Here is a 21,331-nt window from a genome sequence, read left to right on the forward strand (position 1 = left end):
TGAGAGTATGTGTGTGTTAAAGTGTGTGTAAGAGCATGTGTATAAGTGCGTGTGTGTGCTTATGTATATTATCTTTGTCGTGTCTTTGGGGTACCATTAAACTGAAGACATGTTTATCAATTAACTCCCTGTAATTATTATCACCCGATTAAACTGATTAATCGTTTAATTGTAATTAACTAGGAGATCGGGGCACCAAGGAAAATATTCAGATTACAAAGCTATAATTTTCCTAATATAACTTTCCTATATTATAACATTATATATTATATTCTGTTATAGTATAGGCCGATTATCTTCTGGTTTAAATGGTGTATTTTACCTCGCGTCCAGTCTCATTCCAAACGTCGTAAATTGTTGTATCTGCACGAACCCAGTCTTTACTAAAATCATCCATACATCAATTGTCTTAAAATCATTTATTTACTAAACTAAGTAATTCACAGAAAGTATACAAACAGTAATTATCATCACAAAGAATTGGTAGAGTAATGTGCCCTAGTGGGCTAAAACAGGCATGGCTGGTGTCTTGTTAACAATGGGTCATAAACGGTCAGCTGAGGACACACAAAGTTCATTAATGTTAACAATTGACATGCTAATCCTTTGCACATGAACGCTCACTCATTTGAGAACAATTGCAATCAATATATATGTACGCTCAGTGTGTCGTCGGGATCCTTGTTGGAGCGTCGTTCTGTTGGAGAGTTTTTCTCTCTCTCTCTCTCTCTCTCTCTCTCTCTCTCTCTCTCTCTCTCTCTCTCTCTCTCTCTCTCTCTCTCTCTCTGTTAGAATGGATCTTTCAAAGCGACATTCATTAATGTCGTCATAGAATGGAACTTTCGTTGGTCTTCGCGTTCAATGATATAATTTACTTAGCTGCAGACTAATAATTAATATCAAAGACTTGTTCTTATTCTGTCGGTATCGATAGTCTAAAAGTTAACCACGTGGTATAATTCACTTTCAGTAGAGTACTTGGATGGTCAAACCTATTGGCCAACTCGCAATGGAGTGGAAGCCGGGTCTGAAGAAAGTAGATCAGGGTATAGTTTTATAGTGAACATGTCACATGACGCCTGGTCCTGTCTGTGTCCCTGGGGTCGTGCCGATGACTGAGTTAAGCTTGGTACAGAAATACAATTCTATCACATTAACATCAGTACATAGCATCTCAATGTATTACAAAAGTTTTATCCTTATTAATACATTCTATACAACCATGTGGATGCAAGTCTCAAGGCTGAGGCTATTATATAAACCGTTTTATGGTAATATGGCTATATTGTCTCTTCTGAGTATCACAAAATTGTACCAAGCGGACCAGTTCGTAGCTGGATTCTTCACCAATCTTTCATACCTTCTCCAGAACCTAAATGTCGCTTGGCTCCCCAATTCTGTGAGTTGGAAGAATTTCCTGTGTCTCTCTATGGGCCATGTGGCAAGAGATTCTCCTGGAATTTTACCACTCCTTCCCACAGGGACTGGGTGGGGGAAGGTAGGTTGGGAGATGGTGCAAGGGGGGAGGGGGTCAACTGTCCTCCCTGTACTCAAAGAGGCCAACGTCATGACATCTTGTTTATTACAAGGTCAGTCTAATTGCAATATAATATAACTTTGTCTGTACTCCTGTGCTCTGTCTCCTCAGCTCCTATGTTTGACTATGGAGACATGCCGTCCCCTCTGAGTGAAACAGAGAGCACGATCACTGTGTTGCTTCGCCCCGCCCTGGGCAGGGGAGCACCCGTCAGGTGAGAATACAACAGACACTCACAGATTTGATTTGATATATAAGATTTATAGACATTCGATGTCACATTTACAGCACATACATATTATTTGCCAATGCCCCTATATGATCAAACTTAATGAGAAACATCTTACAATAATTTATACCAACCTCTTGTATTGTGCTCTGTGTCCATCAGTACGTACCAGGTTGTGGTAGAGGAGGAGAGTGGCAGGAAGGTGAAGAGGGAACTGGGGGTTCAGGACTGTTACCCTCTGCCCATGTCCCATGGGGAGGCCCAAGCCAGAGGGACCCCCCACTACTACACGGCCGAGCTGCCTCCCAGCAGCCTGCCTGAAGCCAGCCCCTTCACAGTGGGAGACAACCACACCTACAATGGCTACTGGAACACCCCGCTGGATCCCCGCAAGAGCTACCTTGTCTACTTCCAGGCAATGAGCAACTTCAGAGGGGTGAGTACAGGGCTTGAAGAAGGCTGTGGCTGATTTCTAGATCAACCACTAGCCCTTAGGCGATCTGAGAGTATGGGTAGGTAAGCAATAGGTCGTTATCAATTAAATGTCACAATACAGTTTAGAGCGTTCAATTTGGCTGCTGGGAGACCCCCTGCTTGTTTAAAAGCATTGACAACTACCTGCCGTTTTCAAGGGATTTTTAAATAAATGTTATAACTTTGGTTTTAATATCATCACCTCTTGAAGAGCATAGTCAGAGCTGTACATTTCCGATTATTTTACATTTAGCTCTATGATCAGAATTATACGACAACTAACTCATGCTTTTCATGATCAGTTAACATCATGTACTATATTCAGATACGTGAGGGTAACCTATCCATTTGGCATATAGCTAGCTAGCTACGCAAAAAAACATGTCATTTAGCTTGCTTCGTCAAAGATTAGGCTTTTGGGAAGAGTTTGGCATGGGAAAATCACTTGTCAGAAATTGTAAGAGACACGGCGTGGCTAATCTCAGTGCGAAGGCTCCCGGTGAGAGCAGTTGTCCAATGGAGCTGTTATGTTAAAACAAAAAAATGCCCAATGCCATCATGCACTGATTATAAAACACTTCAACACGTATTATTAGAATGTAGCAGAACAAAGGAAATCTGGGAACAAATGCAAGATTTTGGAAACACTATTCAAATCGAACCAAATGCCATACTATATGGGAAAATCAATGGAATACTTAAAGAGATCTATAAAAATGTTTTTCGCCTCATATGTATAGAGAATGCACAAATGGAAAACCCGGTGCTAAATGGCAATTGAAAATTTCTTGATTCCCAGCTAAACAGTTTTTAAACAAATTAGAACGGAACTGAAAAGGAGAAGAACCAACGAAACGAGGAGGGGGTGAACAATGGTAAGTTATTGACTTTGATTTATTTTTGTATATAATGTAAATGTGATGTAACTTACAATGTATGCTAATAATCCAGTTTAAAAATAATAAAGATAATAATAATAAAGCCTAATAATTGTATTTAAAAGCAAAAAAAAAGTTACAAAACAGGAAATTATGCAAACAACTGATTGTATGTCATGAACGAGAAAAGAAGCAGATAAATATGGTTTTAAAGCTGATGTTGTTTTAAAAAATGTATAGTATTTTGTCGGACTGCTGTCATCACCACTATAGATGGCAAGCAAATCAAACAATATTTTGATATAGCCATCTAGTTTATCCCCTGAAAGTTAGTTTAACTAGCCATATTGAAGTGATTTGTTATTAGCTAGCAAACCAATTTAACATGGTCCATCAATCAATGTAGCTTATCATGGCTGTCAGCAGCAATCATGATTAAACACTCTTAAAAACAATGTTGAAAAGGGGATAATGTTAGCTAACTTCACTAGGTAGGCCTACGTTGGTTGGAGAAAAAAGTACACTATGTCTACTTAACACTATGTTTAGCCAACTGTGTAAAGTTTCTACCGGTAGCTTGCAAACTAAACATTATAATATCAGCTAACAGTACATCAGCAAATGCACCCCTCTGCTGCTTGACAGGCAGAGCCCACAAAATATGGGAAATTAACCTAAACCACTCATACTTGTCAGGTAAAGCTCACATTGATTTCATAAATCACTCAAATATCCAATTAATGGTGGCCATTATTGAGAGATATTATGAGGCTACCATCACATATCTGAAAAAACATGAACAATTGATGTTTACTGATTGTTTTGCTGGGAATAATCTGAAATGTGGAGTTATGACTATGCTCGTCAAGAGGTGATGATGTTACAACTAAATAGTTAACATTTATTTAAAATTCCCTTGAAAATGGCATGCAGTTGTCAATGGTTTTAGAGGAGCTGGGGTCTCCTTGCCCCCCAGCAGGCAAATTGAATACTCTGCACATTATTGAGACATTTCATTGAGACAACCTATATGATAATTGCTTCAGTTGTTAATTGTCTGGGAGGAAATTCTGCCCAATTGCTTATCAATCCTTTCAGATCCACAGGAGTGCCCAGGGAGTAGGGTGCAATTTGTAATTCAATATGTAACGCCGAATTGGTGTTGGTTTATGAAAATGTAGTATTTTTCTAACTTCCATTGTCCTCCAGTACAGTACAGTGCCTTGGGAAAGAATTCAGACCCCTTGACTTTTTCCACATTTTGTTATGTTACAGCTTTATTCTAAAATTGATTAAATAAAGCAAAATCCTCAGCAATCTACACACAATACCCCCATAATGACAAAGCGTAAACAGGTTTTTAGACATTTCTGGACATTTATTAAAAACACATACCTTATTTACATAGGTATTCAGACCCTTTGCTATGAGACACAAAATTGAGCTCAGGTACATCCTGTTTCCATTGATCATCCTTGAGATGATTCTACAACTTGATTGGAGTCCACCTGTGGTAAATTCAATTCATTGGACATGATTTGGAAAGGCATACACGTCTATATAAGGTCCCACAGTTGACAGTGCATGTCAGAGCAAAAACCAAGCCATGAGGTCGAAGGAATTGTCCATAGAGCTCCGAGACAGGATTGTGTCGAGGCACAGATCTGGGAAAAGGTACCAAAACATTTCTGCAGCCTTGAAGGCCCCCAAGACCACAGTGGCCTCCATCATTCTTAAATGGAAGAAGTTTGGAACCACCAAGACTCTTCCTAGAGCTGGCCGTCCGGCCAAACTGCGCAATCGGGGAGAAGGGCCTTGGTCAGGGAGGTGACCAAGAACCCGATGGTCAATCTAGAGTTCCTCTGCAGCACTCCACCAATCAGGCCTTTATGGGTAGAGTGACCAGACTGAAGGCACTCCTCAGTAAAAGGCACATAAACAGCCCGCTTGGAGTTTGCCAAAAGGCACCTAAAGACTCTCAGACCATGAGACACAAGATTCTCTGGTCTGACGAAACCAAGATTGAACTCTTTGGCCTGAATGCCAAGCGTCACGTCTGGAGGAAACCTGGCACCATCCCTACGGTGAAGCATGGTGGTGGCAGCATCATGCTGTGGGGATGTTTTTCAGAGTCTGGGACTGGGAGGCTAGTCAGGATCGAGGCAAAGATGGATGGAGCAAAGGAAGGAGAGATGCTTGATAAAATCCTGCTCCAGAGCGCTCAGGACCTCACCTTCCAACAGGACAACGACCCTAAGCACACAGTCAAGACAACGCAGGAGTGGCTTCAGGACTTGAACCCGATCGAAAATCTCTGGAGAGACCTGAAAATAGCTGTGCAGCAATGCTCACCATCCAACCTGACAGCGCTTAAGAGGATCTGCAGAGAAGAATGAGAGAAACTCCCCAAATACAGGTGTCAAATCAAATCTTAAGCTTGTAGCATCATACCCAACAAGACTCGAGGCTGTAATCGCTGCCAAAGTTCCTTTAACAAAGTACTGAGTAAAGGGTCTAAATACTTACTGTACACTTACTGTACGTGGAAAAAGACAAGGGGTCTGAATACTTTCCGAAGGCACTGTATATCTCCCATAATGTATGCCAGGCTTGAAAGAGCAGGGGAAATGACCTCCTTTAGGCTTGTACCCCATGTGAAAATATTTGTGGTGTGAAATGTGCTTGTTGGAAGGGAATGCCTGGATTGGCATGGTCCCTAGCTGGAATCCATGTAACTGAACGTGTCCAGTGCTTTGATTCGATGCACAGCATTCAAAGGGTGTCAAGGACAGGGAATTTCTTGTGCGCATTACTTCCAGCTAGTAAATCTGTGATTAGCTGGTATTACTCAGAGACAAGTGGGCTCTCCTTCTCTCCCCCCCCCCCACATTATCCCTCCTTCCATTCTCCGTCCTTTCCCTCTCAATCTTTCTCTTTTCATCCCTCTGCTACTGGCCTTACCCTCCTCATCCCTAGCCTTATCCTCCATTCCCTCCATTCTTCTCCTCTATCTACTCCATTTCTCTCTTTTATTCCAAATCAGTGGAGACTCATTAAACCCTGTGACTAATAGGATCCTCAGTAGAGGAATATCCTGATCCAACAGGGCTTTATTCAATACCACTATCCTCTGTTCCTGTTCTCTCACTCCACTGCTCCTCTCCTGCCCAAATAAAGCTGCAGCAGTCCCAATCATACACCAAGGAAGCCCCATTATCAGTCCAAACTGCCATTACAGGATCACCCGCTACCTGGCAGAGACAATTACTTAGGGATAATTGAACACAGGTGCAGATGATCAGAGATAGAAATGTTCTGTTTAAATATTCATAGAGCACGGCAAGGCTTTTTTTTGCAAATCTCTGGTTAGCATGGTATGGTAGGTTACCTTTGTTATTGTAGAGTATTTTAGGTGAAAGTCTGATAAATGGGTGCATTCTAGTCTAGGGCCCATCAGCAGAGCAGCTCACCCCCCTTTTCCTCCAGCGGTGGCGGTGGTGGCTTTTTCCGGCCCAGTGGAGAAATGCTAGGGGCAGTGCAGCGTGAGCAGTTCACACAACTGGGTTAATAAGCGGCAGGATTAGACAGTGAAGCGTCTGACTTTACCGGCGGATGGGATTAGGGCTTTGTTTTGGCTGGCAGCGAGCCAGACTCCAGCACTGGGAGCAGCTGGACAATAGAGGCAAAGTGCCCGATCACAAGGCCCAGCCGTAAGTCCCCAGGGGGCTCTGCCAGCCAAGGCCATTCTGGCAACAAGGGTATACAGTAGTTACACAGCCAGGCGATCCCTGTACCAGTTCCAGGGCTCTCCCCATGGGCACAGAGAATCCACACTCCCTTCATGCCAGATCACCTTCTTGGGCTTATATACCCTTCATACAGAGGAAAGGGGGTAGAGAGTTCATGTACACTCTTAGAAGTCAAGGAGCCTGGAAGAAGCATTTGGGGTTCTAAAAATTGTCACACAGGGGGAACCTTTCACATGGTAACCTATTCTAATATAATATTAACATTGCTGATTACACATAGAGCCATGACAGTCATCCGAATGCAATTACATCTTTATATAGTAATAAAGTGGTAACTATTCCAACATTGGGATTTGCATAGGGTCTTAAGGAACTCATACACGTCTGTAATCCTCATTGAAGCTACAAAACTGTCAGTGTTCAACCTTAACATTTACTCTCACGGGTGGCCAACCATAACTATCTGAAAGCCACGCCCCCAGTATTCTCATTTGACCTGCTGGGTCATATCTTAATAACCCAGCATCAATAACTCAGTGTCAACAACCCAACCTGGCTCTTTTTAAAGAAAACAACCCAACTAAGTGACCCAATATCTGCAACCCAGCAACTGGGGCATCCAAACAACCAAGCATTTTTAATAGTGTAGGCAAGGTTGAAGATTTAAGCCAACACCTAATTATTTATTTATTATGGATCACCATTAACTGGTGCCAAGGCAGCAGCTACTCTTCATGGGGTCCAAACACATTAAAGCACTTACATTACATATAAAACAAAGTACATCATATAACATTATTACACCACTACATATATACAACAGTATTAAAGGGAAAGTGAAAAGGGGATAGGATACCTAGTCAGTTGTATTACAATGTATGCGTATGTCTGTACCTTTCTGTATCTCTTCACAGTCCCCCCTGTTCCATAAGGTGTTTTTTTACCTGTTTTTTAAATCTGATTCTACCGCTTGCATCAGTTACCTGATGTGGAATAGAGTTCCATGTAGTAATGGCTCTATGTAGTACTGTGCACCTCCCATAGTCTGTTCTGGAATTGGGGATTGTGAGGAGACCTCTGTTGGCATGTCTTGTGGGGTATGCATGGGGGTCTAAGCTGTGTGCTAGTATTTTAAAACGACAGCTCGGTACATTCAGCTTGTCAACACTTCTTATAAAAACAACACAGTTTATTTTTTTAATCAGGTATCGTCAGGGTTCCTGATATACAAAAGTCAAACAAACAAGGTAAATACATCGTCACGAGTGGAAGGTCCTCCACTCTTGGTCTTTGGAGTTCGCTCCTTGTTGAAATCTTCAGTTTCTTTATTCCGGTAAACCTCATTCTCCACTGTATGCTCAGTCTCTCCAATAGCCTCCTCATTCACCAAAGGAAAGACAAAGAAAGCAAACCCAGGGCGCGGTTAAGTAGAGGCTGATTGGTTTCACCTGTCTGCCGTTTAGTCTCTAATTACAACTAGAGACAGGTGTGGCTGTTCTGCTGCCGTCTGGCAGTTAACCCTGAGGTGTCCATGGTCCTGCCTCTGGGGAATACTTTCCATTGCTGTCCATGGTCCTGGCAGCCAGAAAACACAGAAACCTCGCAGGTACATACCGTCCATCCACCACACAACCCCTGAAACCGCTACAATATCATTAATGTTAGCTCTCCGTGTACTTTTAAGGGCCAGCCGTGCTTCCCTGTTCTGAGCCAACTGCAATTTTCCTAAATCCCTCTTTGTGGCACCTGACCACACTACTGAACAGTAGTCCAGGTGCAACAAAACTAGGGCCTGTAGGACTTGCCTTGTTGACAGTATTGTTAGGAAGGCAGAGCAGTGCTTTATTATGGACAGACTTCTCCCCATCTTAGCTACTGTTGTATCAATATGTTTTGACCATGAGAGTTTACAATCCAGGGTTACTCCAAGCAGTTTAGTCACCTCAACTTTCTCAATTTCCACATTATTCATTACAAGACGTAGTTGAGGTTTAGGGTTTAGTGAATGATTTGTCGCAAATACAATGCTTTTAGTTTTGGAAATATTTAGGACTAACTTATTCCTTGCCACCCATTCTGAAACTAACTGCAGCTCTTTGTTAAGTGTTGTAGTAATTTCAGTTGTTGTAGTAGCTGACGTGTATAGTGTTGAGTCATGTGCATACATAGACGCAATGGCTTTACTGAAAGCCAGTGGCATGTCGTTATTAAAGATTGAAAAAGTAGGTCTAAACAGCTACACTGGGGAATTCCTGATTCTACCTGGATTATGTTGGAGAGGCTTACATTAAAGAACACCCTCTCTGTTCTGTTAGACAAGTAACTCTTTATCCACAGTATAGCAGGGGGTTTAAAGTCATAACAGATACATTTTTCCAGCAGCAGACGATGATCAATAATGTCAAAAGCCGCACTAAAGTCTAACAAAACAGCCCCACAATCTTTTTATTATCAAGTTCTCTCGGGCAATCATCAGTCATTTGTGTAAGTGCTGTGCTTATTGAATGTCCTTCCCTATAAGTGTGCTGAAAGTCTGTTTACTGTAAAATATAATTTTACCAAGTGTTGGTATCCGGCTGATTGGTCAGCTATTTGAGCCAGTAAAGGGGGCTTTACAATTTTTGGTAGTGGAATGACTTTTGTTTGCCTCCAGGCCTGAGGCTCACGCAGTCTCCTCTGAACAGTTATGATGACGAGTTAACTTTTTTCCCAGCATGCTCTACTACAGGTAGATTTTTTGGAATTGTTTTTAATGTCTGTGCTTTTGCATGTACATTGAGTGATTGTTTGATTAAATGTTATGCTACACAAAGATAAATCATTATTTTCTAAACTAATCCAATCATTGAATTTTTACACCCGTTACTGAAATGGTTGTTCCAGTTTAAATGGCTTAGGTACTGTCGTTTCTTCCCACTGTTCTTAACCCTGGCAGTCATTATGAATGCAAGTTGCAGGTGAACACAAATTGTAACTTTTAGCTAGCCTAACGTCGTCTAGATTCCAATAGGAATTACACATCACTTTGCAAGCCAGCATAATGTGATTTACAGTTAGGATTGCACAATTCTGGTACATTTCCGAGGTTTTTCAGAAATTGTGGTTGGAAGATTACTGGATTTTTTGGGGGGAAAGTTTGTTGAATTTTGCAACCCTACTTGCAGTCCTGATGTGGCCTGTAAACTGAGTTTCAGTTATGTAAGGCTATATCATGGACTGATTTTAATTCATAAACAAATACATTATTGGTAGCTATGGCTAGACATGTTTATAACAAAATTCATCCCCTGGATTTCAAAGCAAATTATGGTCACAGTAGCTAGCTTATACAACTGTATCAATAGCTTTGAACTAGGGTTTTAGCTGGCTTGATGTTTTAACTTGTCATGTCAAAATGAATGCATATTTTGATTCTGAGTAAATCTGACAGCTGTCAGTATCAAATCAAATGTATTTATATAGCCCTTCTTACATCAGCTGATATCTCAAAGTGCTGTACAGAAACCCAGCCTAAAACCCCAAACAACAAGCAATGCAGGTGTAGAAGCACGGTGGCTAGGAAAAACTCCCTAGAAAGACCAAAACCTAGGAAGAAACCTAGAGAGGAACCAGACTATGAGGGGTGGCCAGTCCTCTTCTGGCTGTGCCGGGTGGAGATTATAACAGAACATGGCCAAGATGTTCAAATGTTCATAAATGACCAGCATGGTCAAATAATAATAATCACAGTTGTCGAGGGTGCAACAAGTCAGCACCTCAAGAGTAAATGTCAGTTGGCTTTTCGTAGCCGATCATTGAGAGTAGCCCCGTTGTCTTGATTATGTCCACATTCTGATTGTGTCCACATTTATCGACAGGAGTAAACAATCAAAAGCTGAATTGTGATCTGAGGTAGTCGAAGACACATCTTGTATGGATATCCTTGAAGTGTTAACTAGTTCCGTGATGAATAGTCTATTTTAGTTGCTAAATCAGATATGAAAATAATGCATTGGTATTATAATGCAATCTAACATGTTAGCTAGCTATCAACCACCGCAACTGCAAAACTGTAAACACAACTCACTGCTTTACACTCAGTTTGCAATTTAATAACACACTTCTAGCAAAACTGTAAACATTTGTCTCTACATTGCTACACTATTTCGCCTTTTGTTGTTTGAGGAGTGTTAGAACATTTTGAGAGAAAAAATTAAATCACATTTCCCCCGTATTTGTATTGATAGTGGATTATGTTCAGAATACACATCCATACTTTACACATTTGGATAGCTGTGTGTTTACTACATGTATGAGAGAACTTAATTGCAAACTGCTGTGCCCTGCACACAGAAAAAGAAAAAGTCACAAGTGTTTTTCATTTATACTATCAGTGCGTAGTTGGTGTTTCATGTGCTTATTCAAATGATGGTTTGTGTGTACTGTATTGACGCAAAAGCAAATTTTTTTAAGAGTTTGAAGAGTTTTGCAAGAATTGTTTGCTTTTGCAAGAGATGTATAATGTTTGCTGGTTTGGTGTAAGGTTTTGTGGTTAGTGTGTAGAGTTTTGCAATAATAGCCTATAGTTTCAAAGATAGTGCCTCAGCAATCAGAAAAAACTGTAAAATAGTACTCATGTAGGAATGGGTCATTGTTTACAAGTTCATAGAAATCCCATAAAGCCAAAAGCCACATTTTCATCTTCTTTAGAGTCTAGCAGCGCAACAAATCCATCAGCAAAATAAATTGAAAGTGCTCTGTACCAGAGGTGTTCATGGATCCACCTGTACCCGAATACTGGAGACCCAATCCAGGACTCAAGTGGGTCTGGATCCATAATTGTAAATAATGTCACGGGTCTAGGTCAGATCTTATATGATTGTCACGGTTCTCGGGTATGTGTAATTTTAACTGACTTCTCCAGAAGTGCCTGCAGAGATCTGAACGCGACTGCTGGAGTAGAGAGAGAAAGTTTATAATTTATGCTTCTGCTCTTGCTTTTAACGAGAGTGAGCGTGGCACATGTAGCTTCTTGTTGTTGTTATCAAGGCTGTATCACAACCGGCTGTGATTGGGAGTTCTATAGGGCGGCGCACAATTGGCCCAGCGTCGTCCGTGTTTGGCCAGTGTAGGCCGTTATTGTACATAATAGTTTGTTCTTAACTGACTTGCCTAGTTAAATAAAGGTTAAATAAAATGTAAATAAATTGTGACCAAAGTGAGTAGTCATTCAGTTCAACCACTTTCCCTTTCTTGGGAACAGGAATGACAGTGAACATATTGAAGCAGGTGGGGTTAACAGCCTGAGCTAGAGAGAGATTGAAAATGTCAGAAAACACAACACCCAGCTGGTTTGCACATGCTCTGGGTGCACAGCTAGGGATGCCGTCTGGGCCGGCAGTCTTGCGAGGGTTAAGATGCTTGAATGACTGACATACGTCCTCCGTGGAGAACGTAAGCATATTGTCCTCAAGCAGACACCACCACTTATTTGTACTGTTTAACCCTACAAGTGTCCCTGGTCTCCTTGCCGTGTTTTTAAGCACCATCTCTCTCCTTCAGTTTCCCGACAAGGCTGCCATCAATCCATGGTTTTTGATTCAGGTACGTTTTGAAAGACACCATTGGTATCACATCATCAATGCATTTTTGTTTATGAATCCGGAGTCTGAGTCATTCATTGGTGTTATCCCCAGAGGCACCACAGAATATATTCCAGTCCACGGGATCAAAACAGTCTTGGAGCATGGATTCTGATTGGTCAGACCAGCATTGTAGAGACCTGACCACCAGAACTTCCCTCTTGAGTCTTTGCTTATATGGGGGAGAAGAGCAAAATGGAGTCATGGTCAGATTTTCTGAAATGAGGACAAGAGAGGAAACTATACCCTTGAGTTGGACAGCCAATATTTTGATAGTAATTGGGCAGCATGGACCTTAAATAAATTGTTAAAGTCCCCCTGAACTTTGCCTCTGGGTACGCGGTCTACAGTTTTTTCATGGTCCAATGAAGATATTTGAGAGCATTTTTGGTGTCGGCTTGGGGCGGGATTTACACAGGTGTGGCAATAATCCCTGAGAACTCTCTCGGAAGGTGAAAAGGGCAACGTTTTAAAAATGTTTTATTTCACCTTTATTTAACCAGGTAAGCTAGTTGAGAACAAGTTCTCATTTACAACTGCGACCTGGCCAAGATAAAGCAAAGCAGTATGACACAAACAACAAGACAGAGTTAAACATGGAATAAACAAGCGTACAGTCAATAACACAATATAAAAAAAGAAAGTCTATATACAGTGTGTGCAAATGACGTGAGGAGGTAAGGCAATAAATAGGCCATAGTAGCGAAGTAATTACAATTTAGCAAATTAACACTGGAGTGATAGATGAGCAGATGATGATGTGCAAGTAGAAATACTGGTGTGCAAAAGAGCAGAAAAGTGAATAAAAACAATATGGGGATGTGGTAGGTAGATTGGGTGGGCTATTTACAGATGGGCTATGTACAGCTGCAGGGATCGGTGAGCTGCTCAGATAGCTGATGTTTAAAGTTAGTGAGGGAAATGTAAGTCTCCAGCTTCAGTGATTTTTGAAATTTGTTCCAGTCATTGGCAGCAGAGAACTGGAAGGAAAGGCGGCCAAAGTAGGTGTTGGCTTTGGGGACGACGAGTGAGATATACCTGCTGGAGCGCGTGCTATGGGTGGGTGTTGTTATCGTGACTAGTGAGCTTAGATAAGGCGGAGCTTTACCTGCCGACGAGAGCATACAGGTCGTAGTGGTGGGTGGTATAAGGGGCTTTGGTGACAAAACGGATGGCACTGTGATAAACTGCATCCAGTTTGCTGAGTAGAGTGTTGGAAGCTATTTTGTAAATGACATCGCCGAACTCGAGGATCAGTAGGATAGTCAGTTTTACGAGGGTATGTTTGGCGGCGTGAGTGAAGGTGGCTTTGTTGCGAAATAGGAAGCCGATTCTAGATTTAATTTTGGATTGGAGATGCTTAATGTGAGTCTGGAAGGAGAGTTTACAGTCTAACCAGACAACTAGGTATTTGTAGTTGTCCCCATATTCAAGGTCAGAACCGTCCAGAGTAGTGATGCTAGTTGGGCGGGAGGGTGTGGGCAGCAATCGGTTGAAGAGCATACACTTAGTTTTACTAGCATTTAAAAACAGTTGGAGGCCACGGTAGGAGTGTTGTTTGGTGTTGAAGCTCGTTTGGAGGTTTGTTAGCACAGTGTCCAAAGAAGGGCCAGATGTATACAGAATAGTGTCGTCTGCGTAGAGGTGGATCAGAGAATCACCAGTAGCAAGAGCGACATCACTGATATATACAGAGAAAAGAGTCGGCCTGAGAATTTAACCCTGTGGCACCCCAATAGAGACTGCCAGAGGTCCGGACAACAGGCCCTCCGATTTGATACACTGAACTCTATCTGAGAAGTAGTTGGTGAACCAGGCGAGGCACTAATTTGAGAAGCCAAGGCTATAGAGTCTGCCGATAAGAATGTGGTGATTGACAGAGTCGAAAGCCTTGGCCAGGTCGATGAATACAGCTGCACAGTACTTTCTTTTATCGATATCATTTAGGACCTTGAGCGTGGCTGAGTTGCATCCATGACCAGCTCGGAAACCAGATTGCATAGTGAAGAAGGTACGGTGGGATTTGAAATGGTCGGTGATCTGTTTGTTAACTTGGCTTTCGAAGATTTTAGAAAGGCAGGGCAGGATGGATATAGGTCTATAACAGTTTGGGTCTAGAGTGTCTCCCCTTTGGAAGAGGGGGATGACCGCGGCAACTTTCCAATCTTTGGGAATGTCAGACGATACGAAAGAGAGGTTGAATAGGCTAGTAATAGGGGTTGCAACAATTTTGGCGGATCATTTTAGAAAGAGAGGGTCCAGATTGTCTAGCCTGGCTGATTTGTAGGGATCCAGATTTTGCAGCTCTTTCAGAACATCAGCTGTCAGGAATTGGGTGAAGGACAGGTGATGGGGGCTTGGGCAAGTTGCTGCAGGGGGTGCTGAGATGTTGGCCGGGGTAGGGGTAGCCAGGTGGAAAGCATGGCCAGCCGTAGAAAAATGCTTATTGAAATGATCGATTATCGTAGATTTATCAGTGGTGACAGTGTTTCCTAGCCTCAGTGCAGTGGGCAGTTGGGAGGAGGTGCTCTTCTTGTCCATGGACTTTAGTGTCCCAAAACGTTTTGGAATTAGTGCTACAGTAAGCACATTTCTGTTTCAAAAAACTAGCCTTAGCTTTCCTAACTGACTGAGTATTTTGGTTCCTGACTTCCCTGAAAAATTGCATATCGTGGGGGCTATTCGATGCTAATGCAGAATGCCACAGGATTTTTTTTGTGCTGTTCGAGGGCAGTCAAGTCTGGGGTGAACCAAGGGCTATTTCTGTTCTTAGTTCTAAATTATCTGAATGGGGCATGCTTATTTAAGATGGAGAGGAAAGCACTTTTGACCCATTACGCATGCAGAGATCGCTGAGATCCTGGTTGAAGACATCAGAGGTGTATTTATAGGGCAAGTTGGTCAGGATGATATCTAAGAGGGTGCCCATAGTTACGGATTTAGGGTTGGATGTGGTAGGTTCCTTGATAATTTGTGCGAGATTGAGGGCATCTAGCTTAGATTTTAGGACGGCCGGGGTGTTAAGTATGTTCCAGTTTAGGGAGTTCCAGCTTTTGCAGTTCTATCTTGTCGGAAAATGTTATAGTTAGGGATGGTAATTTCAGGATTTTGGTGGCCTTCCTAAGCCAGGATTCAGACACGGCAAGGACATTCGGGTTGGCAGAGTGTGCTAAAGCGGTGAATAAAACAAACTTAGGGAGGAGGCTTCTAATGTTAACATGCATGAAACCAAGGCTTTTATGGTTACAAAAGTCAACAAATGAGAGCGCCTGGGGAATGGGAGTGATGCTGGGGGCTGCAGGGCCTGGGTTAACCTCTACATCACCAGAGGAACAGAGGAGGAGTAGGATGAGAGTATGGCTAAACGCTGAAAGAACTGGTTGTCTAGTGCGTTCTGAACAGAGAGTGAAAGGAGCAGAGTTCTGGGCACGGAAGAATAGATTCAAGGCATAATGTACAGACAAGGGTATGGTAGGATGTGAGTACAGTAGAGGTAAGCCTAGGCATTGAGTGACGATGAGAGGTTTTGTCTCTAGAGGCACCATTTAAGCCAGGTGGGGTCACCGTATTTGTGGGGGGTGGAACAAAAGGGCTAGCTAAGGCATATTGAGCAGGGCTGGAGGCTCTACAGTGAAATAAGACAAAAATAACTAACCAGCAGTAGACAAGGCATATTGACATTAGGGAGAGGCATGTGTAGCCGAGTGATCATAGGGTCCAGTGGAGGCACGGCGATTCAGACAGCTATCAGGCCAGGGCTAGCAGGCTAGCAGATGGGCCTCAGGGGAACGTCACAGCAGAAGAGCCTGTTGAAACCCCCTCGGACGGTTAAGTCGGCAGACCAGTCGTGATGGATTGGCGGGGCTCCGTGTCGGCAGCATAGGGTCCAGGCCAATTGCCAAAAGAGGTGTTGAAGCCCAGGAATTGTCTGATGGATCTCTTCGGCTAGCTTGGAGACGGGCCTAGCTCGAGGCTAGCTCCAGGCTAAGTGATGCTTTCTTCGGGACAGAGACGTTTGCCAGGAGTAGCCACTCGGATAGCAGCTAGCTAGCTGTGATGATTCGGAGTAAAGGTTCAGATATGCATTAGGAATGAATCCGGAGATGTGGTAGCAAAAAAGCAGTCCGATATGCTCTGGGTTGATATCGTGTGCAGACTGTTAAGAATTGACCGGGCTGAGGCTGGCAGATGTCCTAGTTAACGGTGATGACCGTTAGCTGTGGCTAACTGACTACTAGGTAGTAGCTAGTTGCTGGCTAGCTTCTGAAGGGGGTGCCCGTTCTAAAGTATAAAAAATAGCATATCCATACCACATTGGGTGAGGCGGGTTGCAGGAGAGTATGTTCAGTCCATAGATGGAAATTGAGATTCAAATTTTTTAAAAATATATACGAAGAAAATAGATATATACACGGGACAAGACAAACAAAACAGACATCCGACTGCTACGCCATCTTGGGAAAGAAATTAGCAAAATACATCTTGCCTCCATGGTAATACAAATTGAGCTGGACCCTCCAACCCCAGCCAGTCTCAGCTTGATTCCATCTCGGCTCAAAAGGCTAATGGAAACAAAGCTTGTGACACACTGTTGTATACTCCAGCATATGTGAAATAAGCCACTTATGACTCTAATCCAGTCATGTGTCATATTCTTAGGATCTGGAAACAGATTAGGTATTTTCTTAACCCACTGTATACATTGACAGCCCAATTTGCCTGAATCATGCTTTCCACCCTGCATTGGATGATATGGTGTTTTCACAGTGGAGGGAGAAGGGGCTCACAACAATTGGTAACTTATACATTGATGGTCAGTTAGCTTCATTTCAACAATTAAGGGTAAGTTTAACATGCCAACAACACATTTGTTCAGATCCCTCCAAATCAGTAATTTCTTAAGGACACATATCCCACAGTATGGCATTAAGCCAAATAATCCTACATTGGATAGCCTAATCCTTGTCAAACCCCATTCAAAAGGGTCGGTCTCTAGACTGTATGATGTCCTACAGGCCCACATATGGGTATCCACAGACACTATTAAAAGGGCTTGGGAACAAGATCTTGGTTCAGAAATCTCAGATGAGGACTGGGTAGAAGCTCTCAGGAATAGGGGGCTCGGGGGCAGTATTGAGACATTTTGAAAAAAATATGTGCCCATTTTTAACTGCCTCCTACACCAACTCAGAAGCTAGGATATGCATATTATTAACACATTCGGATAGAAAACACTCTGAATTTTCTAAAACAGTTTGAATGGTGTCTGTAAGTATAACAAAACTCATATTGCAGGCAAAAACCTGTGAAAAATAGATCCAAAAAAAATGTGAATTTTGTGACTGTACTATTTAGTGTCATTGTTTTATAGATACCATAGTGAGAAAGGATTCATTTCGCAACACCTACGGCTTCCACTAGATGTCAACGATCTTTATAAAGTTGTTTGAAGCGTCTATGATAAACAGAGAGCAAATTAGAATCCAAGGAAGTTGACATGTCATCACTTCATTTTTTGCGCCTGCGCATAAATCTGAGAAACGTGAGTTTTGTCTTCATTGTTTATCTAGACATAGGATAGGTTGTGTGAAAATATTACTGATGTTTAACGTTAAAAATGGACCAAAAGATTAATGCTAAACAACATTTGACATGTTTGAACGAACATAAATAGATTATTTACTAGGTTTTTTTAGCTTTTCGGGCGTGATTTTACAGTCCCCCCACCACGTTTTGTGGGAGCATAATGAACGCTAAGTACTTGGTGTTATTTGGACATAAATTATGAACTTTGTCAAAAGAAACCACATTTGTTCCGGACCTGGGATGCCTTCCGGACCTGGGATGCCTGCCTTCTGATGGAGATAATCAAAGGTAAGGGGATATTTACAATGTTATTATCGATTTTAGATGATGCTAACTGTATAGCATAGCCTGTTGTTCTTAGCATAGCACCCCGTTTATTGCAAAATGTGATTTCCCTGTAAAGTTATTTTGAGATCTGGCCATTCGGTAGCAATTACGAGATGATAATATATTATTCTTTGAATGACAATATTATAATTTACCAATGTTTTCGAATAGTAATTTTGTTATGTTCACCGGAAGCATTTCAGAGAAGAAAAAAATCTGAATTTCACGCTACTGTAAAATGCTGTTTTTGGATATAAATATGAACTTGATGAAACAAATAATGCATGTATTGTATAACATAATGTCCTAGGAGTGTCATCTGATGGAGATTGACAAAAGTTAGTGCATAATTCAAGCTGGTTTCTGCTTTTGGTGACGCCTGACCTTGAATTGAAAATGGATGTTTGTACTTTTGTGGCTATGTACTGTCCTAACATAATCTAACTTTATGCTTTTGCCGTAAAGCCTCTTTGAAAATCGAACAATGTGGTTAGATTAAGGAGATTTTTATCATTTCAATTGTGTAAAATAGTTGATTGTTTGAGAAATTGAAATTATTAGATTTTTGATGTTTTGAATTTCCAGCCTTGTTAGCAATCCCGGCTCGGGGTTCATTGCTAACCTGTAGCCCCAACAGGTTAAAGTGGCAGCGCACGGTGAAGGCTCCGTGCAGGGAGTGAGGAACGTTGACAGATGGCCTGCTCAATCAAAAGCCATGAAGGCATATCATTCTGTCGCATCCCAGGTAAACTTTCCCTCCAGAAAGAAACAATCAGATTAGCAGCCCAATAATACAGTTTAAAGTGAGGAATGCCAAAGCCCCCCTCTATCTTGTACTTGCATAAATGCTTCTATGAAATTCTGACTGCCTTGTTATCCCATAAAAATGGAATTACTATTGAATCCAGTTTCTTAAAATAGCTTTGTGGTATGAAATTGGGTAGACATTGGAAGAGGTAAAGAAACCTGGGTAGGACAACCATTTTAATAGTGTTTATACAACCAACCAAGGAGAGTTTTCCAAAAAATCTATATTTTGTTTAAGCTGATAAATTGTCATGTCCCAATAGCTGATCAAGTTCTTGTCACTACAATGCCAAGGCTTGTGAACTTGTCCATCACTGTTCTAAATGGGGTAGATCACAGAAATTTCATATCGACAGGCCGTGATATCGGCATCAATTAACTTTTTTGCCAGTTTATCTTGTAGCCAGAGAAGAAGCCGAATGTATTTATCAAGTTAAGGGGGGAATAGAAGTTTTAGGCTTGGATAAAATCAAAAGAGCATCGTCTCCATATAGGGACATTTTGTGCTGCGTGTCTTTTATTTTAACCAGAGCTATATGGACACATGTACGAAAGAGAGTAGCAAGGGGTTCCATGGCTATAGCAAAGACATCAGGCGAAATAGGGCACCCCTGTCGGCAGCCCTTGAACAGGCGGAATGACAGCGAAATTTCCTGATTGGTTACCACGGACGCCATTGGGTGTGCATAAATGATTCTTATCCAATTAATAAATTCCTTTCCAAACCCGAAATGATCCAGAACCGTCATCATATACTTCCACTCAATCTGATCAAACGCCTTTTCTGCTTCAAGAGCAATTACCACTACCTCAACTTTATGATCATGATATATTACGTTGAAAAGGCATCTCAAATTGTAGTATACAGTTGAAGTCGTAAATTTACATACACCTTAGCCAAATACATTTTAACTCAGTTTTTCACAATTCCTGACATATAATCCTAGTAAAAATTCCATGTCTTAGGTCAGTTAGGATCACCAATTTGCTTTAAGAATGTGAAATGTTAGAATAATAGTAGAGAGAATGATTTATTTTACCTTTTATTTCTTTCATCACATTCCCAGTGGGTCAGAAGTTTGCATACACTCAATTAGTATTTGGTAGCATTGCCTTTAAATTGTTTAACCTGGGTCAAACATTTCGGGTAGCCTTCCACAAGCTTCCCACAATACGTTGGATGAATTTTGGCCCATTCCTCCTGACAGAGCTGGTGTAACTGAGTCAGGTTTGTAGGCCTCCTCGCTCACACACACTTTTTCACACATTTTCAATAGGATTGAGGTCAGGGCTTTGTGATGGCCACTCCAATACCTTGACTTTGTTGTCCTTAAGCCATTTTTCCACAACTTTGGAAGTATGCTTGGGGTCATTGTCCATTTGGAAGACCCATTTGCAACCAAGCTTTAACTTCATGACTGATGTCTTGAGATGTTGCTTCAATATATCTACTTAATTTCCCAGCCTCATGATGTCATCTATTTTGTGAAGTGCACCAGTCCCTCCTGAAGCAAAGCACCCCCACAACATGATGCTGCCTCCCCCGTGCTTCATGGTTGGGAAGTTGTTCTTTGGCTTGCAAGCCTCCCCCTTTTTCCTCCAAACATAACGATGGTCATTATGGCCAAACAGTTCTATTTTGTTTCATCAGACCAGAGGACATTTCTCCAAAAATTACGATCTTTGTCCCCATATGCAGTTGCAGACCGTAGTCTGGCTTTTTTATGGCGGTTTTGGAGCAGTGGCTTCTTCCTTACTGAGCGGCCTTTCAGGTTATGTCAATATAGGACTCGTTTTACTGTGGATATAGATACTTTTGTACCTGTTTCCTCCAGCATCTTCACAAGATCCTTAGCTGTTGTTCTGGGATTGATTTGCACTTTTCGCACTAAAGTACGTTCATCTCTAGGAGACAGAACGTGTCTCTTTCTTGAGCAGTATGACGGCTGTGTGGTCCCATGGTGTTTATGCTTGCGTGCTATTGTTGGTACAGATGAACGTGGTACCTTCAGACGTTTGGAAATTGCTCCCAAGGATGAACCAGACTTGTGGAGGTCTACAATTCTTTTTCTGAGGTTTTGGCTGATTTCTTTTGATTTTCCCATGATGAATCGTAAGATTCT

General features: G+C 41.8%; 1 protein-coding gene across 8 annotated transcripts in view; it reads left to right on the forward strand.

Annotated features, from left to right (window-relative positions):
• Positions 1-21,331, forward strand: part of ptprub (protein tyrosine phosphatase receptor type Ub) — a 406,174-nt gene that overhangs the window by 270,466 nt on the left and 114,377 nt on the right. For 4 of the 8 annotated variants that reach the window (XM_014169371.2, XM_014169389.2, XM_014169399.2 and 1 more), the window contains exons 11-13: positions 1,649-1,751; positions 1,929-2,202; positions 19,039-19,146. In XM_014169371.2, the coding sequence (XP_014024846.1) occupies positions 1,649-1,751; positions 1,929-2,202; positions 19,039-19,146 (485 nt within the window). The remainder of the gene's footprint in view (positions 1-1,648; positions 1,752-1,928; positions 2,203-19,038; positions 19,147-21,331) is intronic. The other 4 variants (XM_014169409.2, XM_014169427.2, XM_014169418.2 and 1 more) reach the window with 1 other exon arrangement.

Source organism: Salmo salar, chromosome ssa02 (genome assembly GCF_905237065.1).
Source record: "Salmo salar chromosome ssa02, Ssal_v3.1, whole genome shotgun sequence".
In the NCBI taxonomy this organism is placed as follows: domain Eukaryota; kingdom Metazoa; phylum Chordata; class Actinopteri; order Salmoniformes; family Salmonidae; genus Salmo; species Salmo salar.